At 36.7% G+C, this 22,239-nt stretch overlaps 1 protein-coding gene across 1 annotated transcript in view; it reads right to left on the bottom strand.

Moving 5' to 3' along the window:
• Positions 1 to 22,239, bottom strand: part of LOC131034633 (peptidyl-prolyl cis-trans isomerase CYP21-1) — a 72,290-nt gene that overhangs the window by 40,799 nt on the left and 9,252 nt on the right. The window contains exon 2 of the mRNA XM_057966179.2: positions 18,046 to 18,124. Within this exon, the coding sequence (XP_057822162.1) occupies positions 18,046 to 18,124 (79 nt within the window). The remainder of the gene's footprint in view (positions 1 to 18,045; positions 18,125 to 22,239) is intronic.

Below are 22,239 nucleotides of genomic sequence, written 5' to 3'. Positions count from 1 at the left end.
TCATCAAAGATCACCCCAAAGACAATTTGATTCACTCACTATATGATCAAGGAGATTTCTTTTTGAAATCAGGCTTGAAGAAACACAATATCGAGTTTTGATACTTCAACAGTGATTGAAAGGGCAACGAATTTGTCACTCCTCAGCAAGTTTGACCTCCAAGGTGGCAATATAAAAGTTCAGATCTGAGACTTGAAACATTCCAGTGATTATCCAAGTTCAACCTTGTGCCATTGAGAGTATGACATACCGGGTTCAAAACATTTCATAAGCCAGCGAGTTAACAAGCAACAAAGGAAGAAAGGAGAAATTTGCTCAGGTACCTCTCAAAGGTACAGGAGCGAACTAAGATGGATCAATGCTTTGCTTGCAAGTTGGAATGAAGTCTTGTCCTTAGGACCTCCCAAACTCTCTAGCTTGATATAACTTTGATATTTTTTGATGAAAATGGAGCTAAGAACAAAGGAATTTGACTGAAAAGCTCAAATTCGCTCCTGTACCTCTCAAAGGGACAGGAGCGAATTCTTCTAAAGCCTCCCTCTTGCTTCCAATTTGAATCAAACTCATGCTCCGAAGCCTTGATTAGAGAGAGATTGACTTAGACATGCCTTTGAAGATGTATTAAAACAAACTTTGATCATAAAGTAATAAAGAATTTGAGCCAAAATGCCAAATTCGCTCCTGTACCTCTCAAAGGGACAGGAGCGAATTACCTAAGAGGTCATGTACCTTGCTAAGGTACCCAAGCGAATCTGCTAAAACATAGACTTTGATCCCAAATTCCAAGCAGAGTTATCTCAAAGTGCTTTCCTAGGATGATCCAAAGCTAAAACAGCATGAGCAAGGAAGAGAAATGAGTATTTTGTCAAAGCCTAAGACATATTTGCCGAATTCGCTCATGTACCTCTCAGAGGGACAGGAGCGAACTTCTTAAGGAGACCTTGTACTTCACCTAAGGCCTTGAGCGAATCTCACCCTTGAGCAATTTTGAAGGCAGAGTGACATGACTTTCATGAAAGAAGGATTGAGAGATAAAGTTCTAAGCAAAATGAAGGCATGAATTGAGCAAAAGGCTAATTCACTCATGTACCTCTCAGGGGCAGTTTGCAAACGAAAACGTTCTGAAAACTTTCTTGGACATGATTCAAACATTCAAACATTATAAGCCTCCTAAAAATCATTCTACACGAGCTAGTTTTCATCAATTTGTGTTCAAATTATGTGCATTATTGAAAATCACTCATGTACCTCTCAATGGTACAGGAGCGAATCAATGAGAAACCATGTACCTTCCGAAGGTACAAGAGCGAATTCATGCTAAAGGCACGTACATTGCCCTCAAGACAAAGCGAATTCATCAAATTGTAAGCAATTTGGCACCAAAATAATCCAAAGTTTAGTCTCAAAAGGGAAATTTTAAAGCAGCTCAGTTACTTTAAAGGGCGGAGTACATCCTAACAGCAGCAAAATTCAACAAAGGAAGGACTGAATTCATCATAGCAAGAGTAAATTTGCTCAAGCAAAGGACAATCTCCCCTAAACCTGCACCTATTAGACCTGCAAATCACATAAAATCAGAGATTATATCAAATTAAGAGATTGTATAAGCTATATATCATATGTGTTTGATGTTCATTTGTTTGTTTTGCAGCAGGAAAAGAAAGAAATCAGAAAGACCAGGTTGGAGGGAGATCGGAACGAGGATCTCAAGAAGAAAATTTCAACATCAAGGTCAAAGGAAGACCTCTTCAAGAGGATCTCATAGGCAAACACAAGGGAGTCAAGGAAAGGTACACGTTTCATCAAGTATATCAAGGACGAAGGAGGATCAACCAAGGTCATTGCAAGGGTACGTTGAACATGACGAAGAGGCGCATAGTTTCAAAAGAGTTAATCAAAGTCCTCTTCTCATCATCATCACTTTGAGTATCAAGAGATATTGCTTAACGTTCCTTAACCAAGCACAAGTGCCAAACAAGGTGGCATCCCAGTCACTATTCCTCCAGTCAGAAAGGTCCACATCAACATGCCCAGATTCAGTGAACCGTGCTTATGCACGAAGGCACAAACTCCAATGTACCTACCCATGTTTCCTTTTGGTTCACAAATATTGAATGTAATTATTTCATTGGCTAGAATTGAATTTGTTGTAACAAACCCTAATTAGGGTTTTCATTGTAAAATCTCGGCCATTGATCTCAAATTGATCTGAGCCATTGAATTGTATTGAGAGCATTATAAAAGGCTCAAGCTCTTCATTTGTAGAGGTTAGTAGTTAATAGTCAAAAAATAGAGAGTAGAATAGCTAATAGTCAATAGATAGTCTTAATAGAAGAATAGCAATTAGAATAGAGTAGATTAGGAGAGGAAAGAATTGTTGGTATGACTTGTAAATGAGATACTCTTTTCCTTGAAGTTATGGTGAAATTTGTTACTTCAACAAGTTCATGTGGAATCCGTTTTATCCATACCACTAGACTCTTACTGATTGTAAGTGTGCCTTGTGTGGTCAACTGGCATTAAAGAGCCTAATTTCAAATTATTATGCGTCCATTGTTCATGCATTAACTTGAATGGTGATCAATGTCTAATGGAAATGATTTGAACATATCCAAAACGTCTCTTAGAAGATTGCACTGAGTTGGTGTCGAATTGTTCAGTCTGATGGTGAAGCCTAGCCCAGAAGATTCTCTAAACCCTATGCTTTTGATATTTCTTTATCTCCCACTGAGTAGTTAGGACTCAAGTTCCAGCTAATCAAGCATTCAGGCATTCAAATGTAAGTCCCCTTGTGAGTCCAGCATAATCACATCAAACCAACTAAGCTTATCCACATGTAGTGACCCTACTTTCATGAACCTTGGAGTCGTCTCGAATGATCCTTAAGCTAATCTTCAACATCCGAGAGATTTTGTTCAAGAGAGGATAAGATAATTTTTGGTATTTTATTTTGTGTTTGCATGTGCATAAAAAACACATCAACAAGTCCAATGCAAGGTAAAGTCCGCCTGAGTCATGAAGAGAGCAAAGTCCACCCTATGCTGCAGATGAAAGGTTCCTAAGTGAATTGAACTCCGCCCAAGAGTATAACATGAAGTGCACAAACTCATGGAAGTCCGCCCAGCAATATGGAGTGGTGCATGGACCAAGCAAAATCCGCCCTAGAAGACATCACATCATGAAGGTGATGGGTCATGACTTGAGCAAAGTCCGCCCAAGAGAAGAGTAATGGTGCAGCACATTATCAAACTCCGCCCTACCTTGCAACTTGAAGTTACTAAGTGCTACCAAGTCCGCCTTACATCAGCACATCATGGTTCCTAACTCAAGGAAAGTCTGCCCTATCCTAGTTAAAGTGGAAACTAACTCAAGCAAAGTCCGCCCAAGTTTGGAGAACAAAACCAGTCAAGGGTACTTGCTAAAATGGAAGAGAAGAAGTGATGTCAGCAAAGATTCACCATCCAAGTTTGAACTAAGAATTATAAAGTTTTTTTGAAAAAGAGAATATTGCAGATCAAGTTCGAGCCACAACTGGAAATGGATTTAGAAACTTGCATTGTTGAGCTAAGATGAAGAGTTCAAACTTGATAGAGATGACAAGTCAACTAAAGATCAAATTGGAAACTTTCTTTGCAGATTCGAAGGACTGAGAGCTAAAAAGAAACAAATTTTAAAGAGATTCCTGAGTTTCTAATTGAGAATTCAAACTCTTCATACAAATACCTTCTTCATTCTTCATTTCTTCATTTGAAGTTCGAACTTTCTAGAGCAAGTGGAGAGAGTTTCTAAGAGGTTTTATGCAGGCGAAGGACATTTTGAGAGAATTTTTAAGAGTTTTGCAGGTTGAAAGAAGATTTCAAGAGGATTTCAAGTATAAGTCTAAGTTTTCAACCATTTTCCATGAGTTTGCACACAGATTTTGGAAGAACCTCGATTGATTGGAGGGCAAATTCATTAATTTTCTGAGTTAAAACTTCTGATTTTACCTCCTTGGCAGCTTCTTTTCCCTTCTTCCTCATTCTTCCAAAGGTGAAAATGGATTTTATGGGCAGAGTATTGGGATCTCAACCTGGTTTTTTTTCAAAGTTTTAAAAGAAAGAATGAATCCAACAGATTTTCCTTCTTTTCTTTCTCATTTTCTTGTGAACAAGTCAGTATGATCTCAATCAAGTTGTCTTGGACTTAGTTCTGATTTTCAATTGAAATCAGGCATGCAGCTTCCTGAGTTTGGTTATATTCAAGGGATTTTCTTGAGATTTTCAGAATATCCAAGTGCTGAAAAATCCCCTTTAAAGTGCTAAGTGTTGGAGAAAGGGTAAAGTTGTGATACACTTAGCTGCTAACCTTCAAAATCTACAATCAAAGTTAGAATCTTAATTTCTTTTTGGTTTTGCAGATCATAGATGATGGCTGAGGCGGGATCATCGCAGAAAGCACAAATGGAGTTTCAAGCCAAATTCCGGATTAAAGACAAGTCCACAAGCAAGGTTCATCTGAGTATGAAGATGGCCAAAAATTGGCTAAGTATGGGAAATACTCTTTGTTACCCCGAGTTTCTGGGACGAGGACGGCGGGACACGTTTCTGGGACGGCAAATTTTTTTGCCAAATTTGGGGACGGCGGGGGGACGGCAAAGGGGACAGCTATATAAAATATAGGGAAAATTTAAAATATATAGGAAAATTCTAAATGTTCATATGAAAACATGGATAAAGCATGCATATATACATTATATTCATATGAAAACATGGATATAGCATGTGTATGATACTATGAAAACATTTTAAAATGTAAATTTTGAACACACAACATTGTCTCAATTCATTCACATTGTCAATACCCAATATGCAATTAAGCATTCATAATTCAGAATTTCAATTCATTCACATTGTCAATATGCATATCATAATAGATATTAGAGAAATAACATACAAAATGTCAAAATGCCCAAAGGCTACACTGCTGCCATATAGTTTCATTGTCAATTATGATATGAAAATCAAAATAGTACTAATGAATTAATATTTTATTATTTTGATTTCCTATTTATAATTTATTATTTATTAGTTTTAAATTTTTAAATGTTTAACAATTAATTTAACAATTTAATATTTTCTATTTATAAGTGAATTAATTTTAAACGTTTGATATGAATAAAATTTTAATAAATTTAAAATTTAATTAATGTTGCCTTTCAATTTTTTTAATAAAAATTTGAATTAATAGGGACCCATATTAGAAAATTTAAAAAAAAAAATGAAAATAAAACATTTTTTTTTTTTTTAATATTTTTTAATAGTCTTAGATGTGGGGACGTCTCGCTGTCCCTGGAACAGATTGGGGACGTCTCGCCGTCCCTGGAACAGATTGGGGACATCTCAGTCGTCCCCGGGACAAACAGACGTCCCCCACAGGTAGGGCAGATGTCCCCCCGTTTCGGGGACGTCTCCTCTAAATTCATGGCAATTTGGGGACGGGGGGGAACGTCTCCTGGCTGTCCCCAAGTCCCCGAAACGTCCCCGGGACTGGGAGGGGGATTTTCAGGCCGAGGACGCGTCCCCAGGTTAAATAGGAAATACTTCACAATTTCCTCCATTGTGGTGAAGGCATAGAGAAATTCTCCAAATTCAAGGCACTTTAAAGAATTTCAAGATATTAGACTTGGTGAAAATATGGAAGAATTAAATAAATTTCCGACTTCTTGGGGGGGGGATTTCATCTTCAATCCCAGACCTATTGAGGAAATCCAAGGGGATAGCATCAATCCAAGATCAAAGCTAGGAAGAAGCAAGCACAAAGGGCAGAGTCGTCAGCAAGGAAAATATTCTTAAGGCAAGAATGTGGAAGAGGAACAAAGCGACTCACACTGAGGTGGCACCTCGTCATCTTCCAACCAATCAAATGATTCCAAGTCAACGTATCCAAATTCAAAGAACTTGACTTATCCAAAAGGAAATTGGACACCCACTTCAGTGAAATTTGCAGTTGTGCCACTTATCTCTTATCATATCTATTAGAGTTTTGGGAAACCCTAATTAAGGTTTTGATCTTTCAATCTGGGCCCTTGATCACTGTTCGATCTCGGCCGTTCAAAAATTTTGGACTCCTATATAAGGTTGCCTCCTCTCATTTGGAGAGAGTGAGGTTTTTGAAATATTGTTGCAAGAAGGTCATTTTCAAATAATACACTACTTGTGTGCTTTCTCTTAAGGCCTTGTAATCTCTTTTATATGAATGCTTAGCAAGGTTTTCAATTTCTTCAACACAATAGATTAGAATTTATTTCATGTATGTTAGATTGAATGCAAGATTTGATAAGTATTGATTTGTGGTGTATCTCTGCTCATACTTTTGATGGACAGATCATTTTTCTTCATTGTGTAAAGTTAGTTTGAGCTTTCCTTTGTGTATGCTTAACTTTCAATCATAAGCACATCCCTTGAAGATTGCATCCACTTTGTGTAGTTGTCTTAAGTGAGGCGAAGCAAACTGTGGTTTATTGAGTTCACCAAATCAATGTCGTCTCTTGAATTCCTAGGAATAGATTAGAATTTCTAAACCCTCGTCTCCTTTTCAGTTTTTCCATGATCCAAGTCCCAAATGATAAAGCTTCATTGTCTAAACCTTCATTGTGAATTGAACAAGCCAAGCGTAAGTCCCTTTGTGTAATACCAGCATATCACAACGCCCATTGAGCTTATCCATGCGTCAAGACCTAACAAAAGAAACCTTGGAATCGCCATATGATCTTCTAGCAATCTTAGCATACGCGGTGATTTTGTTCAAGAGGATAAATTATCTTTGGGTACTTTATTCTAATGTTCGGTATATGATAAAACGTACACCAACAAGTATGAAATCTCAAGTGTTCAAGTTTTGAGTTGAACATTACATACTGAGATGTTGCGGCAACATGCTGCAATGACAATTACTTGATGGGCAATATGAGAAGTCTCCAAGTACATGCACAAAGAACTCAAAATCTAAAACCTAGTGTCCCCCCTATAAGATCACTATTTAGCTTCTGGTGTAGCCAGGAAATACAAAAATATAAAATACTATCCTACAATTCCTAAAATTATTTACATTGTTGTTACAGTAGGCACTAGGGAAGAATTCAAGGAATTGATCCAAAAGGATTTCTATCCCATGGGCCACATGCGTGAACAAAAGATTAAGTGCATTTTCTTGAAAAAAGTTGCAATATTACACCATGGGATTCCAAAGACAAGCCATGTTAGTTGGCATGGACTTGGATGAAGGGTAGATACCTGTTTAATGCCTTGAAGGCTACTTGAATGAAACATGTGTCGAAACTTATTATGTGGAAAGAGAGTAAAAGCTACCACCCTCCACATATGAGGAAGAAGAGGGGGATCTTCTCCTCACTTGGTCTCACTAAGCTTTTGTGGGACCAAAAGCCTCTTTAATAAGAGAGGTATGGTTTGTATACGTCATGAAAATTGTAATAAAAATGTATATAGAGATGTATTTAGTGAACAATAAAATGAATTTGTCAAACAAGTAGAGAATAGAAGTACTAACGACACATCTAACATCACCACATTTAACACTTTTGACATCAAAGCTATCCTAAACATACCCATCTAGTCATTCTTCTCACATTAAATGAGTAATTATCTTTATTTATTCAATTAATTTAACCAACCAATCTTGCTTATCCATCTAACCATTCCTCTAGCGTTAATTAAATATATTACCTTTATTTATTCAATTAATTTAATCAATTCAGTGTATTCCCATAATGTTCCAATTTTAATTGTGTAGAGGAGGGGATTTGTCACCTCCAAGATAATGAATCTCAGAGGACAAATCGATCCGCCGTTACCTCACTCAAACTAGCGCTAAGGATGAGCCAAGGGATAAAAATGAAAGCTAAGTTAATAGACTGCGGACGAGACTCCTGAACGACTCTGATGACTCTCTGTCCTCGAGACAAATGCGTGGAGGTGGGACACCAACGCGGTGCGTTGTCGTCTAGTGTCCAGTGTAGACAAAAATAGAAACCGTACAAGGGTAACAAATACAATTATGATATTAAATAAACGTGAAAAAACAACAAGATAAGCTAATAACATAGAATAAGAAATATTAGAATGACTTGAGAAGAGGGAAAAAAAAGGAAGCTCACAACCAGTCCATGATTGAAGCCCCTCGCTAAATGATCTCCTTCTTATGATTATAAACCTGCACACAAGCAAGAAGGAAAATGTTGGGGGTTGTGTTTTGGAGTCTGCCTCAGTCAAACCCTTGTTTTGGTGTTTCCACCTCCATGGACAACCCAGATAGATAGATAGATCAAAAGACAAATAACTAGAATGATAAAATGATTAAATAGATAGGGGATGTGATAAATCCCAAAATGCTCAAAGACGAGATAGATAGAATCATAGAAAGATATTACCAAAGGGGCTTGAGAAAGCCAAGAGAGTTGCAAAAGATTATTGTTAAGAGTTTGAGAGTGTTGTAGCAAACTAGAGACTGTTGTAGCAAGAGCAAGAGAGAGCAAGAGAAAGCAATGAGAGCCCCAAAGAATAAGAGAGAGATTGTGTCCAAAATCTAGAGAGCTTGAAAGAAGAGAGATGGATTTAAAATGAGAGAAGAGGAGGGAAAGAGAGGGCCGCGAGCCATTTCGGAAGATTCCGAGCCATTTCCACCGACCAAAATAGGTGACAAGTGTCGAAATGCGCAAAATCGGCATTTGAACATTAAGATGTCACAGGACGAATGCGTGGCGCGCTAGTGTCCGAACAAATCACACTCAAAAACGACAAGAGAAACACGCGGCTAACAGGAGACAGAAGCAGAAGGATAGCTGCCGAAAAGTGTCTTGAGCATCTTGAGAGGGAAAAGGCTGATGCAAGGGCTGAAATGAGCTTACCCAAATGCTAGGGGACTAGACACCAAAGTGGTTACAAAAGATGTAGGTCAAATTACAAAGGGGTATGCGATTTTTTACTACATTTTGCCCCCACTTTAGCGAGCTTATGAATGAACATGAATATGTACGCTAAAGGAAATCTACTGAACATAAAATAACATCATGATACCAAAAGGATACTATAGAGGAAGCAAATAAATCTCCAAGCCAAGGAAGCATGCCCCCCAAGCTGAAGACCTACAAAACAAATGCATTAGATAGAAGAACTTGCACAAGAGAACAAGGTCAGAGAAAAAGAAAATCCCAAGACAAAGGGGTTAGAGCATGATAAAGAATTAGATAACACATGAAAGCACTGAACAAAGAAACTATGATTTTGAGTCAGCAAAGTGAAAGAGACCTCAATGTAAAAGGTTGTCTCAATACCATGCGTCGTCCCCAAAATAACAAGAAACACAGATAGAGGAATTCTAAAATAAAGAGAAGAAATCAAGGATCGATCACTTCAAGGAAGAAAGCACCCAGAAGTCAAAGAAGCAATCAATGTCGAAGAGATAGTACATGGCCTAGACACTAGCTTGATGCATCACTAGCGATCATGATGATGATAAAAAAGATAGATCTAGCAAGTTGTGTTATGCCAAATGATCAAAGATAAGTAGCACCAACCTCGCTCTGAAGGAAGGCCACTACCAAAAGATAAGATAAAGAAGATAGTCGCAATAGGGAGGCAAATTTTCGTTGATCAGACAAGGTTGCCCCCAGCGAGATGAAGCTGAGATTTGAAATAGATATTGTTACTCGATACATCAAAAACACGCTAGCTGCAGACTAACATGTCGGATGATAAGATAAAGGATAGAGATAAAAGATAGATAAGACAGCATAACAAAAATGAGCCTCTCTTTAGAGGAAAGCCCCTTCTTACGAAAAGATACAAGATAAGCGGTCGTCGTTGGTAGTGCATTATGCTATATAGCCATACGATAGGGCGATGAGATGGATAGATTTTGCCGGCATGGGTAGCGATACGCTAGATAGCCATGCGATTGGACGATCAAAGATAGATTTGGTAAGTAGTAGATTGGCCCCTACAAAGGTGAACAAAAGTGATAGATCAAATGGTTTGGCCCCCATCTAGGCAAAGAAAATGATAAAGGAAAAGATCAAGTGGTTTGGCCCCCACCTAGGTAAACATGGAAAAGTGATAAAAGGATAGCCACCACGACAGGCGAGAGATAGACATGCACCTCTGCAGGTTAGAGATAGAGACATTATAAGAATGCAAAGCAGGCTAAAATATGATAAAGAACAAGATAGAGATACACCTCAATGTCACTTTCTATGTAAAGAAGAACAAGGCATATCAATACATTAAAGATCGATGATACCTGATTGACGAAGTTGTTGAATCTTGTCATTCAAGGCCTTACATTCACTAGTGGAATGGCCAAGCACTTGATGGTATGCACAAAAAGAACCATTCTTAGCAAACTTATTATGTGTAGGAGGAGGAAGAGTAATCAAGCGTGCTTTGAGAAGCCAAAACAAGACACATCCTTGCTTAGATAACAGATGAGGAGCAAGAAGTAACCCTTTCTCTTGTGGAGAAGACCTTGACCTCTCACAAGGAGGAGAAACAAAGATAACAGATGATGGAGGACGAACGTGATTTCGGCTCCAAAGGCACCTTAACACCTTGACCCATGCGCCCGAGACCATCTCCTTTGTATCCATACCTGGAAGCAATATTGAACCCTGGACCATAACGTGATTGCAACTCCTCCAAAGAGGGAGGATCACCTTTAATGGTGTAGCCAATGGTGTTCACATAATCCTACGATACCGAAGAATAATCATCTTTGATAGCAAGTATGAATGATACTTTTGGAAAGTTAAGGTGGATAGGGTTGAATTTATATTCTCCAATGAAGGAGCTTATAAAGTCTAAGGAACCCCAATAATCACCAAGAAATGCATTTGATTGAGAAGGAGTAGACTTAGGACTTTCTATTTTAGGAGGATCTTCTTTAGGGACAGCCTTCTCATGGGTTTCCTCTTTAGGAGGGTCCATGGGAATTGTTGTTGGCATGTTAGAAGATAAAGATGGAATATAATTTTGAAAGGTAGGTGTAACTAAGGCATGACCAGCTGCTGCAATTTGACATAAATGCATAGCTTCAGGATCAGCCTTGACTGTAACTACTTGATTGTTAGCAACAAACTTAATAGAACCATGAAGGGTAGAACTAACCGCTCCTAAAGCATGAATCCAAGGTCTACCCAAGAGAAGATTGTACGATAAAGGTCCTAGCATAACATGCACCAGGGTTGGAATAGTAACTGGTCCAACCTTTATAGGCAAAATAATAGTGCCCAAAGTCGTTTTACCAATATTATCAAAACCACAGATGAACATAGAAGATGCAACGAGCAACTTAGAATCTACTTTGATTTTGGGCAATAAGTCTAGACTACAAACATTGAGTGTTGAGCTAGTATCAATTAGAGTCCGTCTAATGCCGACACCGTTAACATAAGCAATTATCATTAATGGATCTGCTTGATTTCTTACTTCTAGAGGCGAGAGTTCATGTGGATAGAATGTAAAATTCGGCTAATCTGCACGAATATGATCCATCGGCACATTTACATTTGAAGGCCTAGCAGAAGAAGGCAATGAGATCTTTTGCAGAGCTTCCTGTAGCATACCTTGATAAATCGAAGCAATTTGAAACAAGTCCCAAAGTGAGATCTTAGCAGGAGTAACACGAAGTTGCTCAATAAGATCGTAATCACTAGATTGCTTAACTGGAGGCTTAGGTGCTTGAGCAAGATATGGCTGAGAAGGTGGTAAAGAAGTATTAGAGTGATCATCATTTTTCTTATTTCTACGAGTATTATAAGTATGGGCTACCATTCTATAAGAAGGAGCCTTAGACTATGTATATCTCGTAAAAAGATCTGATGATTTCATTTTCAAAAGGAACACCATGAATAGATTTTACCTTCTTTGGAGAAAGACTAGTTGCAGTCACATGAATGATTGGTCTCTTAGGCCTTTTAGGGGCGGCAGAGACATAAATGGCATTCACAGGCTCATTATGATATGTAGAAGATTTAGATGAAGGAATTTGCTCAACATCGTCCTTTGGAAAATCAGATACGAGTCGAGACTCATCATTCACTAATGCATCATCTCTAGAAGAGAGTGCACTAGAATGAAGAGATGGTAGAGTAACATTAAGAAAGGTATCAATGATTTCATCCTCTTGTAACAAAATATCCTCTGAAACAGAAGATATATTATGAGAGGGATAAAAGGCATAGAGTGACATAGGTAGAGTTATGTCACCATCACAAGCATGAAAAGGAACATCATTGGCACTTTGAAAAAAGCTAGAAACTAAGTTAATAAAAAAAGATAACATATGCATTTTGAAATTAATAAACTTAAACTTAAGAAAGAATGCATAAACAAGTCGGCCGAAGGCCGACAAATCATTAATAAATTGATGGCATGGAATGGGGTTCGAGGCAGCGCCCTGAAAAAAAAAATTTGGAAGGGGAAAGATTTAGAATTGTCCTTTTTCTCTTTTTTTTAAGGGGGATATTGAATGACGAAAGGAATGATAAAGAATGCTCTAAAAATATTATAGAAAAAGTGTTCACGTCGGGTTCACCAAAATGTAGAGGAGGGGATTTGTCACCTCCAAGATGATGAATCTCAGAGGACAAATCAATCTGTTGCTACCTCACTCAAATTGGCTCTAAGAATAAGCCAAGGGATAAAAATGAAAAGCTAAGTTAATAGACAGTGGACGAGACTCCCGAACAACTCTGTTGAGTCTCTGTCCTCGAGACAAGTGCGCGAAGCTGGGACACCAACGCGGTGCGTTGTCGTCTGGTGTCCAGTACGAACAGAACATAGAAACCGTACAGGGGTAACAGATACAATTATGATATTAAATAAACGTGAAAAAACAACAAGATAAGCTAATAACATAGAATGAGAAATATTAGAATGACTTGAGAAGAGGGAAAAGAAAGAAGCTCACAACTGGTCCACGATTGAAGCCCCCCGCTAAATGATCTCCTTCTTTAAACCTGCAGACAAGCAAGAAGGAAAATGTTGGGGGTTGTGTTTTGGAGTCTACCTCAATCAGACCCTCATTTTGGTGTTTCCACCTCCACGAGCAACCCAGATGGATAGATAGATCAAAAGACAAATAACTAGAATGATAAAATGATTAAATAGATAGGGGATGTGATAAATCCCAAGATGCTCAAAGACGAGATAGATAGAAAGATAGAAAGATATTACCAAAGGGGCTTGAGAAAGCCAAGAGAATTGCAAAAGATTAGTGCAAGTGCTTGAGAGTGTTGTAGCAAACTAGAGACTGTTGTAGCAAGAGCAAGAGAGAGCAAGAGAAAGCTATGAGAGCCCCAAAGAATAAGAGAGAGAGATTGTGTCCAGAATCTAGAGAGCTTGACAGAAGAGAAAGATGGATTTAAAATGAGAGAAGAGGAGGGAAAGAGAGGGTCGCAAGCCATTTCGAAAGATTCTATGCCATTTCCACCGACCAAGATAGGTGACAAGTGTTGAAATGCGCAGAACCGACATTTGAACATTAAGATGTCGTGGGACGAATGAAGAGCAAGGGAAGTGAATTACACTCAAATCAAGGAGCAAAGGATGTCATTGCAATTTGGATACTTAGCTCAATCTCATTCACTTACCTTCATTTTATTGACTCAAACCTTAAAGCTTTTAGCCACCCATACGTGAGAACACGTCAAATTGACCTCAAGGAAGGCCTTAGGAGGAATTTCGCTCCTAGCCAAGGGCAATGGAAGTGAAAGTCGCTCCCACTAAGGAGCAATGGAAGAAAATTTTGCTCCAATTAGGGAGCAAAGGAAATTCTCACACTTAATCAAATTTTGCCTTTCATCACTTCAAGTGCATCAAATCAACTTAGAGGAAGGCTCTATAAGGAATTTCGCTCCTAACCTTAGGCAAAGGAAAGCAAATTCGCTCCCAACAAGGAGCAATGGAAGGGATTTTCGCTCCTGTCAAAGAGAAAAGGAAGTATACCTCAAACTCACCTCTTAGCTAGATTTTATCAATTCTTTGCCTTTGCATCAACTTAGACCTTGTGAATTTGCCTTCCTAGTGTGTAGATGTGTCAAATTAGCCTTAAGGCAAGCTTTAGAGAGAAATTCGCTCCTATCTAAGGGCAATGGAAGTGAAATTCGCTCCTACTGAGGAGCAATGAAAATGGCCTCCAATTTGAAGCTTAACACTTTCTCACTGACTTTCCTTCGTTCTATCAACTCAAGTGTATCAAATTACGCTCAATGTGAGGTCTAGAGGCAAATTCGCTCTCAACCAAGGGCAAAGGAAGCAAATTTCGCTCCCACTGAGGAGCAATGGAACAAAATTTCGCTCCAATCAAGAAGCAAAGGAAGTAGTCTCCAAGTTGACACTTAACTAGCTTTTGCTCACTTTCATTCATTCTCTCAACTCAAATGCCTCAAATCATGCTCATGTGAGACCTTAGAGGTGAATTCGCTCTCAACCCAAGGCAATGGAAGCAAATTCGCTCTCAAAGGAGAGCAATGGAAGTGTTTTTCGCTCCTGTGAAGGAGCAATGGAAGCGACCCCAATTTGTCATCTCCCTTCCATTCCTTAACCAAAATGATGATGCTCTTCACTTCTTCTATGATTAAGATGATGCTAGAGGTTTCAAAACTTACTCATTTCCCTCAAATTTGCTCAAAAAGTCTCCATCGCTCCAAGGTGGAGGCAATGGAAGAGGATTTCACACCAACTAGGGAGCAAAGGAAGTTGCTTCCTCAACTATCCCAATTCAAGGTCATAGATCCTGCATTGTATTCCTTGCCCAAATTAAGACATTTCATGATGATTAGAAGAGATTTTAAGTGATTTGGGGAGCCTAGAGAGAGATTTCACTCCTAAAGGGGAGCAATGGAAGCAAAATTTGCTCCTAAACTGGAGCAAAGGAAATTTTCGCATACTTAGTCAAATTTTACTCTCGGATCTCACCTCTCATTGAAGTACACTCAAATCATCTGGATGATGAAGGAAACACTGCAATGTTGACTAGGCTTGATATAAAGGGCTCTTCCATCAAACCTCTTTCTCTCTATGCTCAAATTGACCTCTCCAATGCAAAGGTTAATAGCGAAAGACCCAAACTACTACCCTAGAAAGCGGAAAAAAGTGGGGGTCCCCATTTGCAATGGGGTGATGTGTGAATACATCACAACACTACCCCATATAAAAGACTTACCAATTGCCATCAAGGAATATAAAACATTGCAACTGTGGAATACAATTTCATAAGATTTCTCAAATATTGAACTATCCCTAGAAAACTCCTTGCCTCAATCACAATGAAAGTCTTGGATCACTTCAAAATGGCTTCCACTTTTTACTAAATTCCTAAAAATAGCTGGATTGCTGTCTGATAAATTTTGATTACAGCGACTTCATCGACTTAGCTAATCTTTGATCTCAAACTGAGACAATTATTTGGTGTATTTGGTGTATTTGGTGATTCCCCTTTTTAAAAAGTTAACTGAATATTTGCCTATGTAATCAGCAATATGAATATAAACAACAAAAATCTATTTTCTACAATTCATGGGTTAAACTCTATGTTATTTACTCTCTATATCTCTATGCTATGGAAATGCCCTTGAGTTTTTAAAAAAAGTAGTTAGTGTCTATTTTTCTACAATTTTTACAATTTTATAAAATCAAATTTTTTACCCATTTTTTTAAAAAATCTTATACTTTTGGTTTGCTGATTTTTTCCCCAAACAACTTTTGCTGCTATGATATAAAGCAATGCAATTGTGGAATATGATTTTATAAGCTTTCTAAAATATTGAACTAACCTTACAAAACTCCTTGCCTCGATCACAACAAAATTCTTGGATCACTTCAAAATGGCTTCCACTTTTACTAAATTCCTAACAGTAGCTGGATTGTTGTCTGTTAAGTTTTGATCCCAGTTACTTCATAGACAGCTAATATTTGATCTCATATTTAGACAACTATTTAGTGTATATGGTGACTGCCCTCTTAAAAAGATAACTGAATATTTGCCTATGTAATTAGCACTATGAATATAAACAACAAAAAATTATTTTCTACAATTCATGGGTTAAACTCTATTTTATTTGCTCTCTATATCTCTATTGCTATGGAAATGCCCTTCAATTTTTAAAAAAAATAGTTTTTGTCACTTTTTCTACAATTTTTTATGTTTTTTTTTAAATCTGATTTTTTCCCCATTTTTTCAAAAAATCTTATACTTTTGGTTTGCTGATTTTTTCCCCAAACGAGTTTTGCTGCTATGATACACACCACTTGTGTAGCATACTCATAGAGCTATTGTCTACTGAAACAGATAGATTTGCAATAAAGAAAAATGAAATCCAAACTCAATGGCAAACAAAACCGGACCTACAAACCCACCTACAATGGATTGAGAAATAACAATTAATGAGAAACACTTGCAACAATCAACATAATTTAAACTATCCCATTTTCAGTACTATCACACAAAAATTAATTTCCGTACTGTGAAACAAAAAGGATAAGAACCATTCAAACTGCAAATAACAAAGCAAAATCCATGAACATCAATTGTGTTTGTACCAAGCTCAAAATCATACAACCTTGGATATGAGCAAGCATTTGTCATTATACCCAGTTTTAAAAAGAGAGTAAATTTTTTAAACAAAACAGAAAGGCGACACCCAGATCTGCAAAAGCCTCTACTTAAACTTCCACCAAGTTACTTTGGAAATAAGAAGACATAGGTACACTTAAACAATTACACAAGAATGCAAAATCCTCATTAAAATGCATTTTGATTTTTTCAAGGGTATTATCATTATGGACTCACTCATGGGGCTTAGTCCAGTTTAGCAATGCAAGGCATTGATGTTCAAACGTGACAAAACATATCCACAGTTTGAAAACAACCCAATACAAAAAAAACTTTAAAAAGCTTTAAATTTCTTAGGGATAAATAGAAAACCCTAAATCAAAAAACAACTGCTAACTGCAAAATGACATCCTACAACATTCATATTGTAAAACAATAATAAAACCTTACCGCAGTTCTAAAAAACCTATACAAACCAAAGAAGCAAACATCTGCAAAAAATCGCAATTATACGTGATTAATCGTGAATCAGCCAGGCAGCCGATTTTTACCCCCAAAAAAATTGTGCTTTATTGGTCAATGATTTTCAATGCTTTTTCCCAGATTAAATTGCGTTTGAATCGGCCAGAAATCGACGAATAATCGGCCAGAAATCGGCGAACTCGTCAAAACCAAAGGCTAGAAACCTTCAGTCGCAAACTAAACGACACGTGCTTATTATTTTGATTATGTACAACGCCAACATTGATTACACTACTAAGATGTCTGACAAGAAAGAAGCTATTGGGATGTAGATGAACATATGATCTTGCCTGTGCAATCTTGCTTGTAACATTAACACAGACTAGAGTAATGCCTATAACAGTGAAGATTGAAACCAATTATTGTATTTTGCATACATGGTAAATAGAATACACAATTAGCCAATAAGCCCAAATGGGTGGTGAACAAAGATTACTTCCTTCACCAAGAGAACACTGACAAATTTGTGATCTCAATGTTCATAATGTAGGAACTTGGAGTGGCCAAGATTCATCTGAATGATTTCATTAAAGCTAAAGAAGCTCTAAGATCATAAATATTGAAATTTCATTCAACGCATGCTATGGCATTTCAAAATCCACCAATGAAAAGGAAAGACTACATATTTCAGAATCACCATTCTAGTTGGAATATGGTCCTATTACAAGCTTCCAAGCACAACATCACCCAGTGTTTATAAGGTAGGAAATCAGATATGTAATCAATGGAGGAAGGGCATACAAGAATTGATTACAATAAATCTTATGAAATAAACAAAGCTATCTTCTAAAGGCTGTATTAAAAAACATCATGGCTATGACTGCTTGAATTAGGTTGACAAAAACTCAAATAAGATGATCATAACCAAGAAACAAGCTGCTCCTGTTAGACTAGATACATGGTAGAAAAGAATATTACCAGCACGTTGTCCATCTATTTCAACATCTAGATAAACTCTATGAGTGATCTCATCCAAGCTCACCCGCTCTCTTCTTGCCTACAAAACAGAAACAGAAACAAAAAATGTAATGAAGCATAGATTTATCCTATCTAAAGACAAAGAGAACATGCATGTGACTGTGTGCACTTAGAACTAAATTCTGGCACTATCATGGTCAGTACGTTTCCCATAGAAAACAGATCAAAACAGATTGGATTTTGATTGTTTACATGTTCCCAACTCAGCCCAAACAAATTACAGCAAAATGGTAATGTTATGTAACCAGAGTCATTGTTATCATTATGGGACTATCCACGTCAGTGTTAGATTGATTTCTATCAAAAATATAAATACTTTTAGAAGGAATATCATATTCTTAATTACACTATTCTGACCTCCACTGACTTTTCCATGTATTTTTTATTATTTGTTTCTAAATTTATAAAATAAGGACCTAAGTTATGTTCAGCTTTGCACTGCAATGTCTAGTAGCACATTTCCACTTCCATTTTTTTATTGGCATTCTCCAGTTCTACCCAGAGAATGTGTGTGAAGCACAGTTGCACACAAATGCTGGAGAATTAAGTAGTTAAGCTATTAAAGCATTTTCTCTTTGATTCCTGAAGCTTCTCCTAACAATTGGGTAGATTGCAATTATACAACAAAGGATGCATTTCACCCTAAAGTTTTCCGCAAACACTGAATACATTGCTTATTCTTTGTTATGTTTTAATTAAATGCAATGCCAATTGAACTACCTTGATTGATATGTTCTAACTGGTGAATTAATGACTTGTGCATTATTTTCAATGAGGCCATTGCATGCCAACCCCAACAAATCTGCATGGTTGAGAAATGGCACCAGAAGGGAAACACATTTTCTGCAAAATAATGTAACTGCAACTAATTTCACTAATAGATTTTGAACAAACATTTATTATTAGGTTTTTTAGATATCTCCACAGTTCCTCATTAAAACATGGAAGCCACTACATTCTGGCAATATTTATTGTGTACTTAAAAAATGGAAGAAATTTACTATATAATATACATGCAACATTCTGCACAAAAAGGCAGAAGCATTGTCAAAAAAGCTTTTATCCACCTAAACTATACAGATTACTTTTCCTGTAGAAATTCATTCCATTGTCATGGACATTGATAATTAAAGCACGTTAGCATTTATGTGTTTTTGAGTACCTCTCTCACTCACTGGGATGCAATAATTTCTTCTATAAGCTTGCTTAGAAAAAAATCCTGATGGTATTATAACTGAACTCAAGTTCAAAATTTAAATTACTTTCAACATATCTTTTGTTTCTTTTCCATAAATCAATAATGTTCCACACACTCCTTTCATGGCTATCGCCTAAGTCACCACGTTTGAATTCGAATTCGAGTTCAGCAACCATAAAATTCAGATGAAATTTGACGAAGGCAAAAAATTCGAAAAAAAATTCGCCATTAAATTCGCCTTATATAAAAAAAAATTAAATATAAATAATGTCTAATATATAAAAATAGTTTAAGATTGTAAAATAGATTTGAAAGCATTATAAACAAATTAAGAATAAATTAAAGTAATAATAAATTAAATATACTAAATATTAAATTTTTAATGAAAATTTAATATAAATTAAAATTATAAAACAATAAATAAATCAAAATATATTTAATATTAATAACTAAAAGAATATTAAAATAACATTAATCTTGGTCAAGTAAAAGCGTTTACGTTCACATTTTCCTAAGTAAAAGAGAATATCACTTCAACTTTTACCTAGAGGTTACGAACATTAATATGGTGGAAAGAAAATTTCTTAAAATAACATTAAAACGTAATGCTTGAAGTTACATTATTAATGAAAATTTCCTCGGTTCTCTTTTACAACGAAAAACAAAAAACCGGCAGTGCACTGAGAGCGCAAGGGAGAAGGCAGGCTGGGCAGGGACTCGCACAGCGGCGACTGGCAACAAACTGCTTCATTTTGCCCTAGCGACAGCTGGGCACAAACAATTTTATTTTGCTGTACGAATTCCTGGCGAATTTTATCGAATATTTTTATTTTTAAGAATCGCCGAATTCCGAACTTCAAGCCAGAAATTCGGCGAATGCGGTGACACAGGCTATCGCTGTTAGCTACACATATTGTATATTGCTAATTAATTTGTGTTTACCCATGAGCATTAGTATAGCTTCTTTCCTTCTTTCTGAAATTTACTCAGCACGGTATAAAAGCAAAGTTAAACTATAGAAGCTGACTATCCTTTTCTTAATTTAATCATCTAATTTTTTTGGTAAAGACAATTAAGCTAGACTTAAATAATTAAATTGCAACCAGTGTTTAAAAATGCAAGCCATTTGCACGCTCTTAAGTTCTTACTTCTTGGACATAAAATACATCTAGTTTTTTGGTTAGCCATCTTCAGTGACTTCTTTATTTTGCCTATCATATGACTGCATATACAACCTGCTAATAAACCAGGAAAACAGAAAGGTATATAAATGGTATGTGTTCTGGCATTCAAGATGAAATTGGTGTACATGATTCATGTATCACTAAATAATCATATCACCTAGCACTAAAAGCACAAGAAGAGTTATATCTTGGAATTTTAATTGAAGATTTATTGTAAGAGGAAAAAGATACTCCGCTTCCAAGAGAAGAGACTTATTTGTTTTCACTATTCAAATGATGATTTCGAATGAAACAACAAATCTAGCAATATGGCAAACCATACTTACCAAAGTCAGCAAAAAACCACAAGATATTGCAATTTATATGGACTCAGCCTCTCTGACAATGTTTTGAAAAAAGAAAAATATTTTCTAAAATTTGACCAAGTCATTGACCCATTTTTTGCAATTTTCCAAACAAAAAAAAACATTTTTTCTAGATTTTTTCTGATTTTAAACCTAACACTAACCCATTTAAATCCCAATTAACTGAAATAATATTTATTTTTTGATTTGCTGATTTAGTCCCAAGAAAGACTTTTGTTACTATTTGGCATAGAAACATCACAGTAAGGTAAAAAAATATTTGACTAACAATATAGTAAAACTTAATTTGAGTCAAGCATATTCATCCACCTAGCAGAGTATGGGTGGATCCTGGCAAGCATAGATCACTATGATACAGAAGATTAGCTAGACCCTGCAAATATCCAAAGGTGCAGATAATAGAGACATGTTAGGATTTCAAAAGCACTCCAAGTTGGTTCTAGAAAATAATTTAAGAGCCCCCTTTCTCTCTATGTAAACATGCTTGCACACTCAATCCCCTAAGCACGCATGCCTGTACTCACTCAGCTACTCAGCTACCAACAGATGTAATTTAAATTTATAATTTGAATTTTGATGTGTTATTTCTTGATAGTTGTATAACAATGAATCAGTGAATCTATTATTTTGATGTGTTAATCTTAATGCTTAGTTTAAAAAAATAACAATATATTTTTTTTTTATTTCATATATGCTACAATTTTCTGCAACCATGTACCTGTGAATAAAATTTCAAAATGACACATGCACAGCTGTGAATCCTGCTGACTAAAGTAAACTAGTATTTGTTTTTGCCAATAAGTATTTTTGTACACAGAATCTATGACTCTATGGTGAACAACAAAGCACAAAAAGTCACGAGGAGGCAAGTTCCCTAGCTAATTGAGGATATCATAGACAGGTGCGTTCATCAACTGGGATTTTCCCTTATATTGCATATTTACGAAAAAAATATATCTATTAGGCTCTGCATGAGTTGTTAGTGTATGAATGTTTGACTGAACTACACAGTATACATTAATTTTACAGCCGACAAATTCATTGTTTACTTAAGTGCAGTGTTACCTGGAAACATGTTTCCGGCCTAAAGGCACACGTTCCGAAAACGGAAACCGCTTCAGGGAATTGGGGACGGCCCGAAACGTTTCCAAGCTGTCCCCGATCCCCGAAAATTTTTGGATACCATCCCGAAAACTCAAAATCGGTCAACCTTTTTTACGGGGACCATTGACTGTCCCTAGGATGGCAAGGGGCGCCCAAGCTGTCCCCAGGCGCCCAAGCTGTCCCCCGTCCATCCTGGGGACAGATGGCCATTTCCGGCAGTAGGCACAATTAAAAAACAATTTTTAAAAAAAAAATATTTTTCATTATTTTTTTTTATAAAAAT

This window comes from Cryptomeria japonica, chromosome 11 (genome assembly GCF_030272615.1).
Source record: "Cryptomeria japonica chromosome 11, Sugi_1.0, whole genome shotgun sequence".
NCBI lineage: Eukaryota > Viridiplantae > Streptophyta > Pinopsida > Cupressales > Cupressaceae > Cryptomeria > Cryptomeria japonica.
The sequence above is the reverse complement of the archived record's forward strand: the minus strand, read 5'-3'. Positions and strand labels throughout refer to the sequence as shown.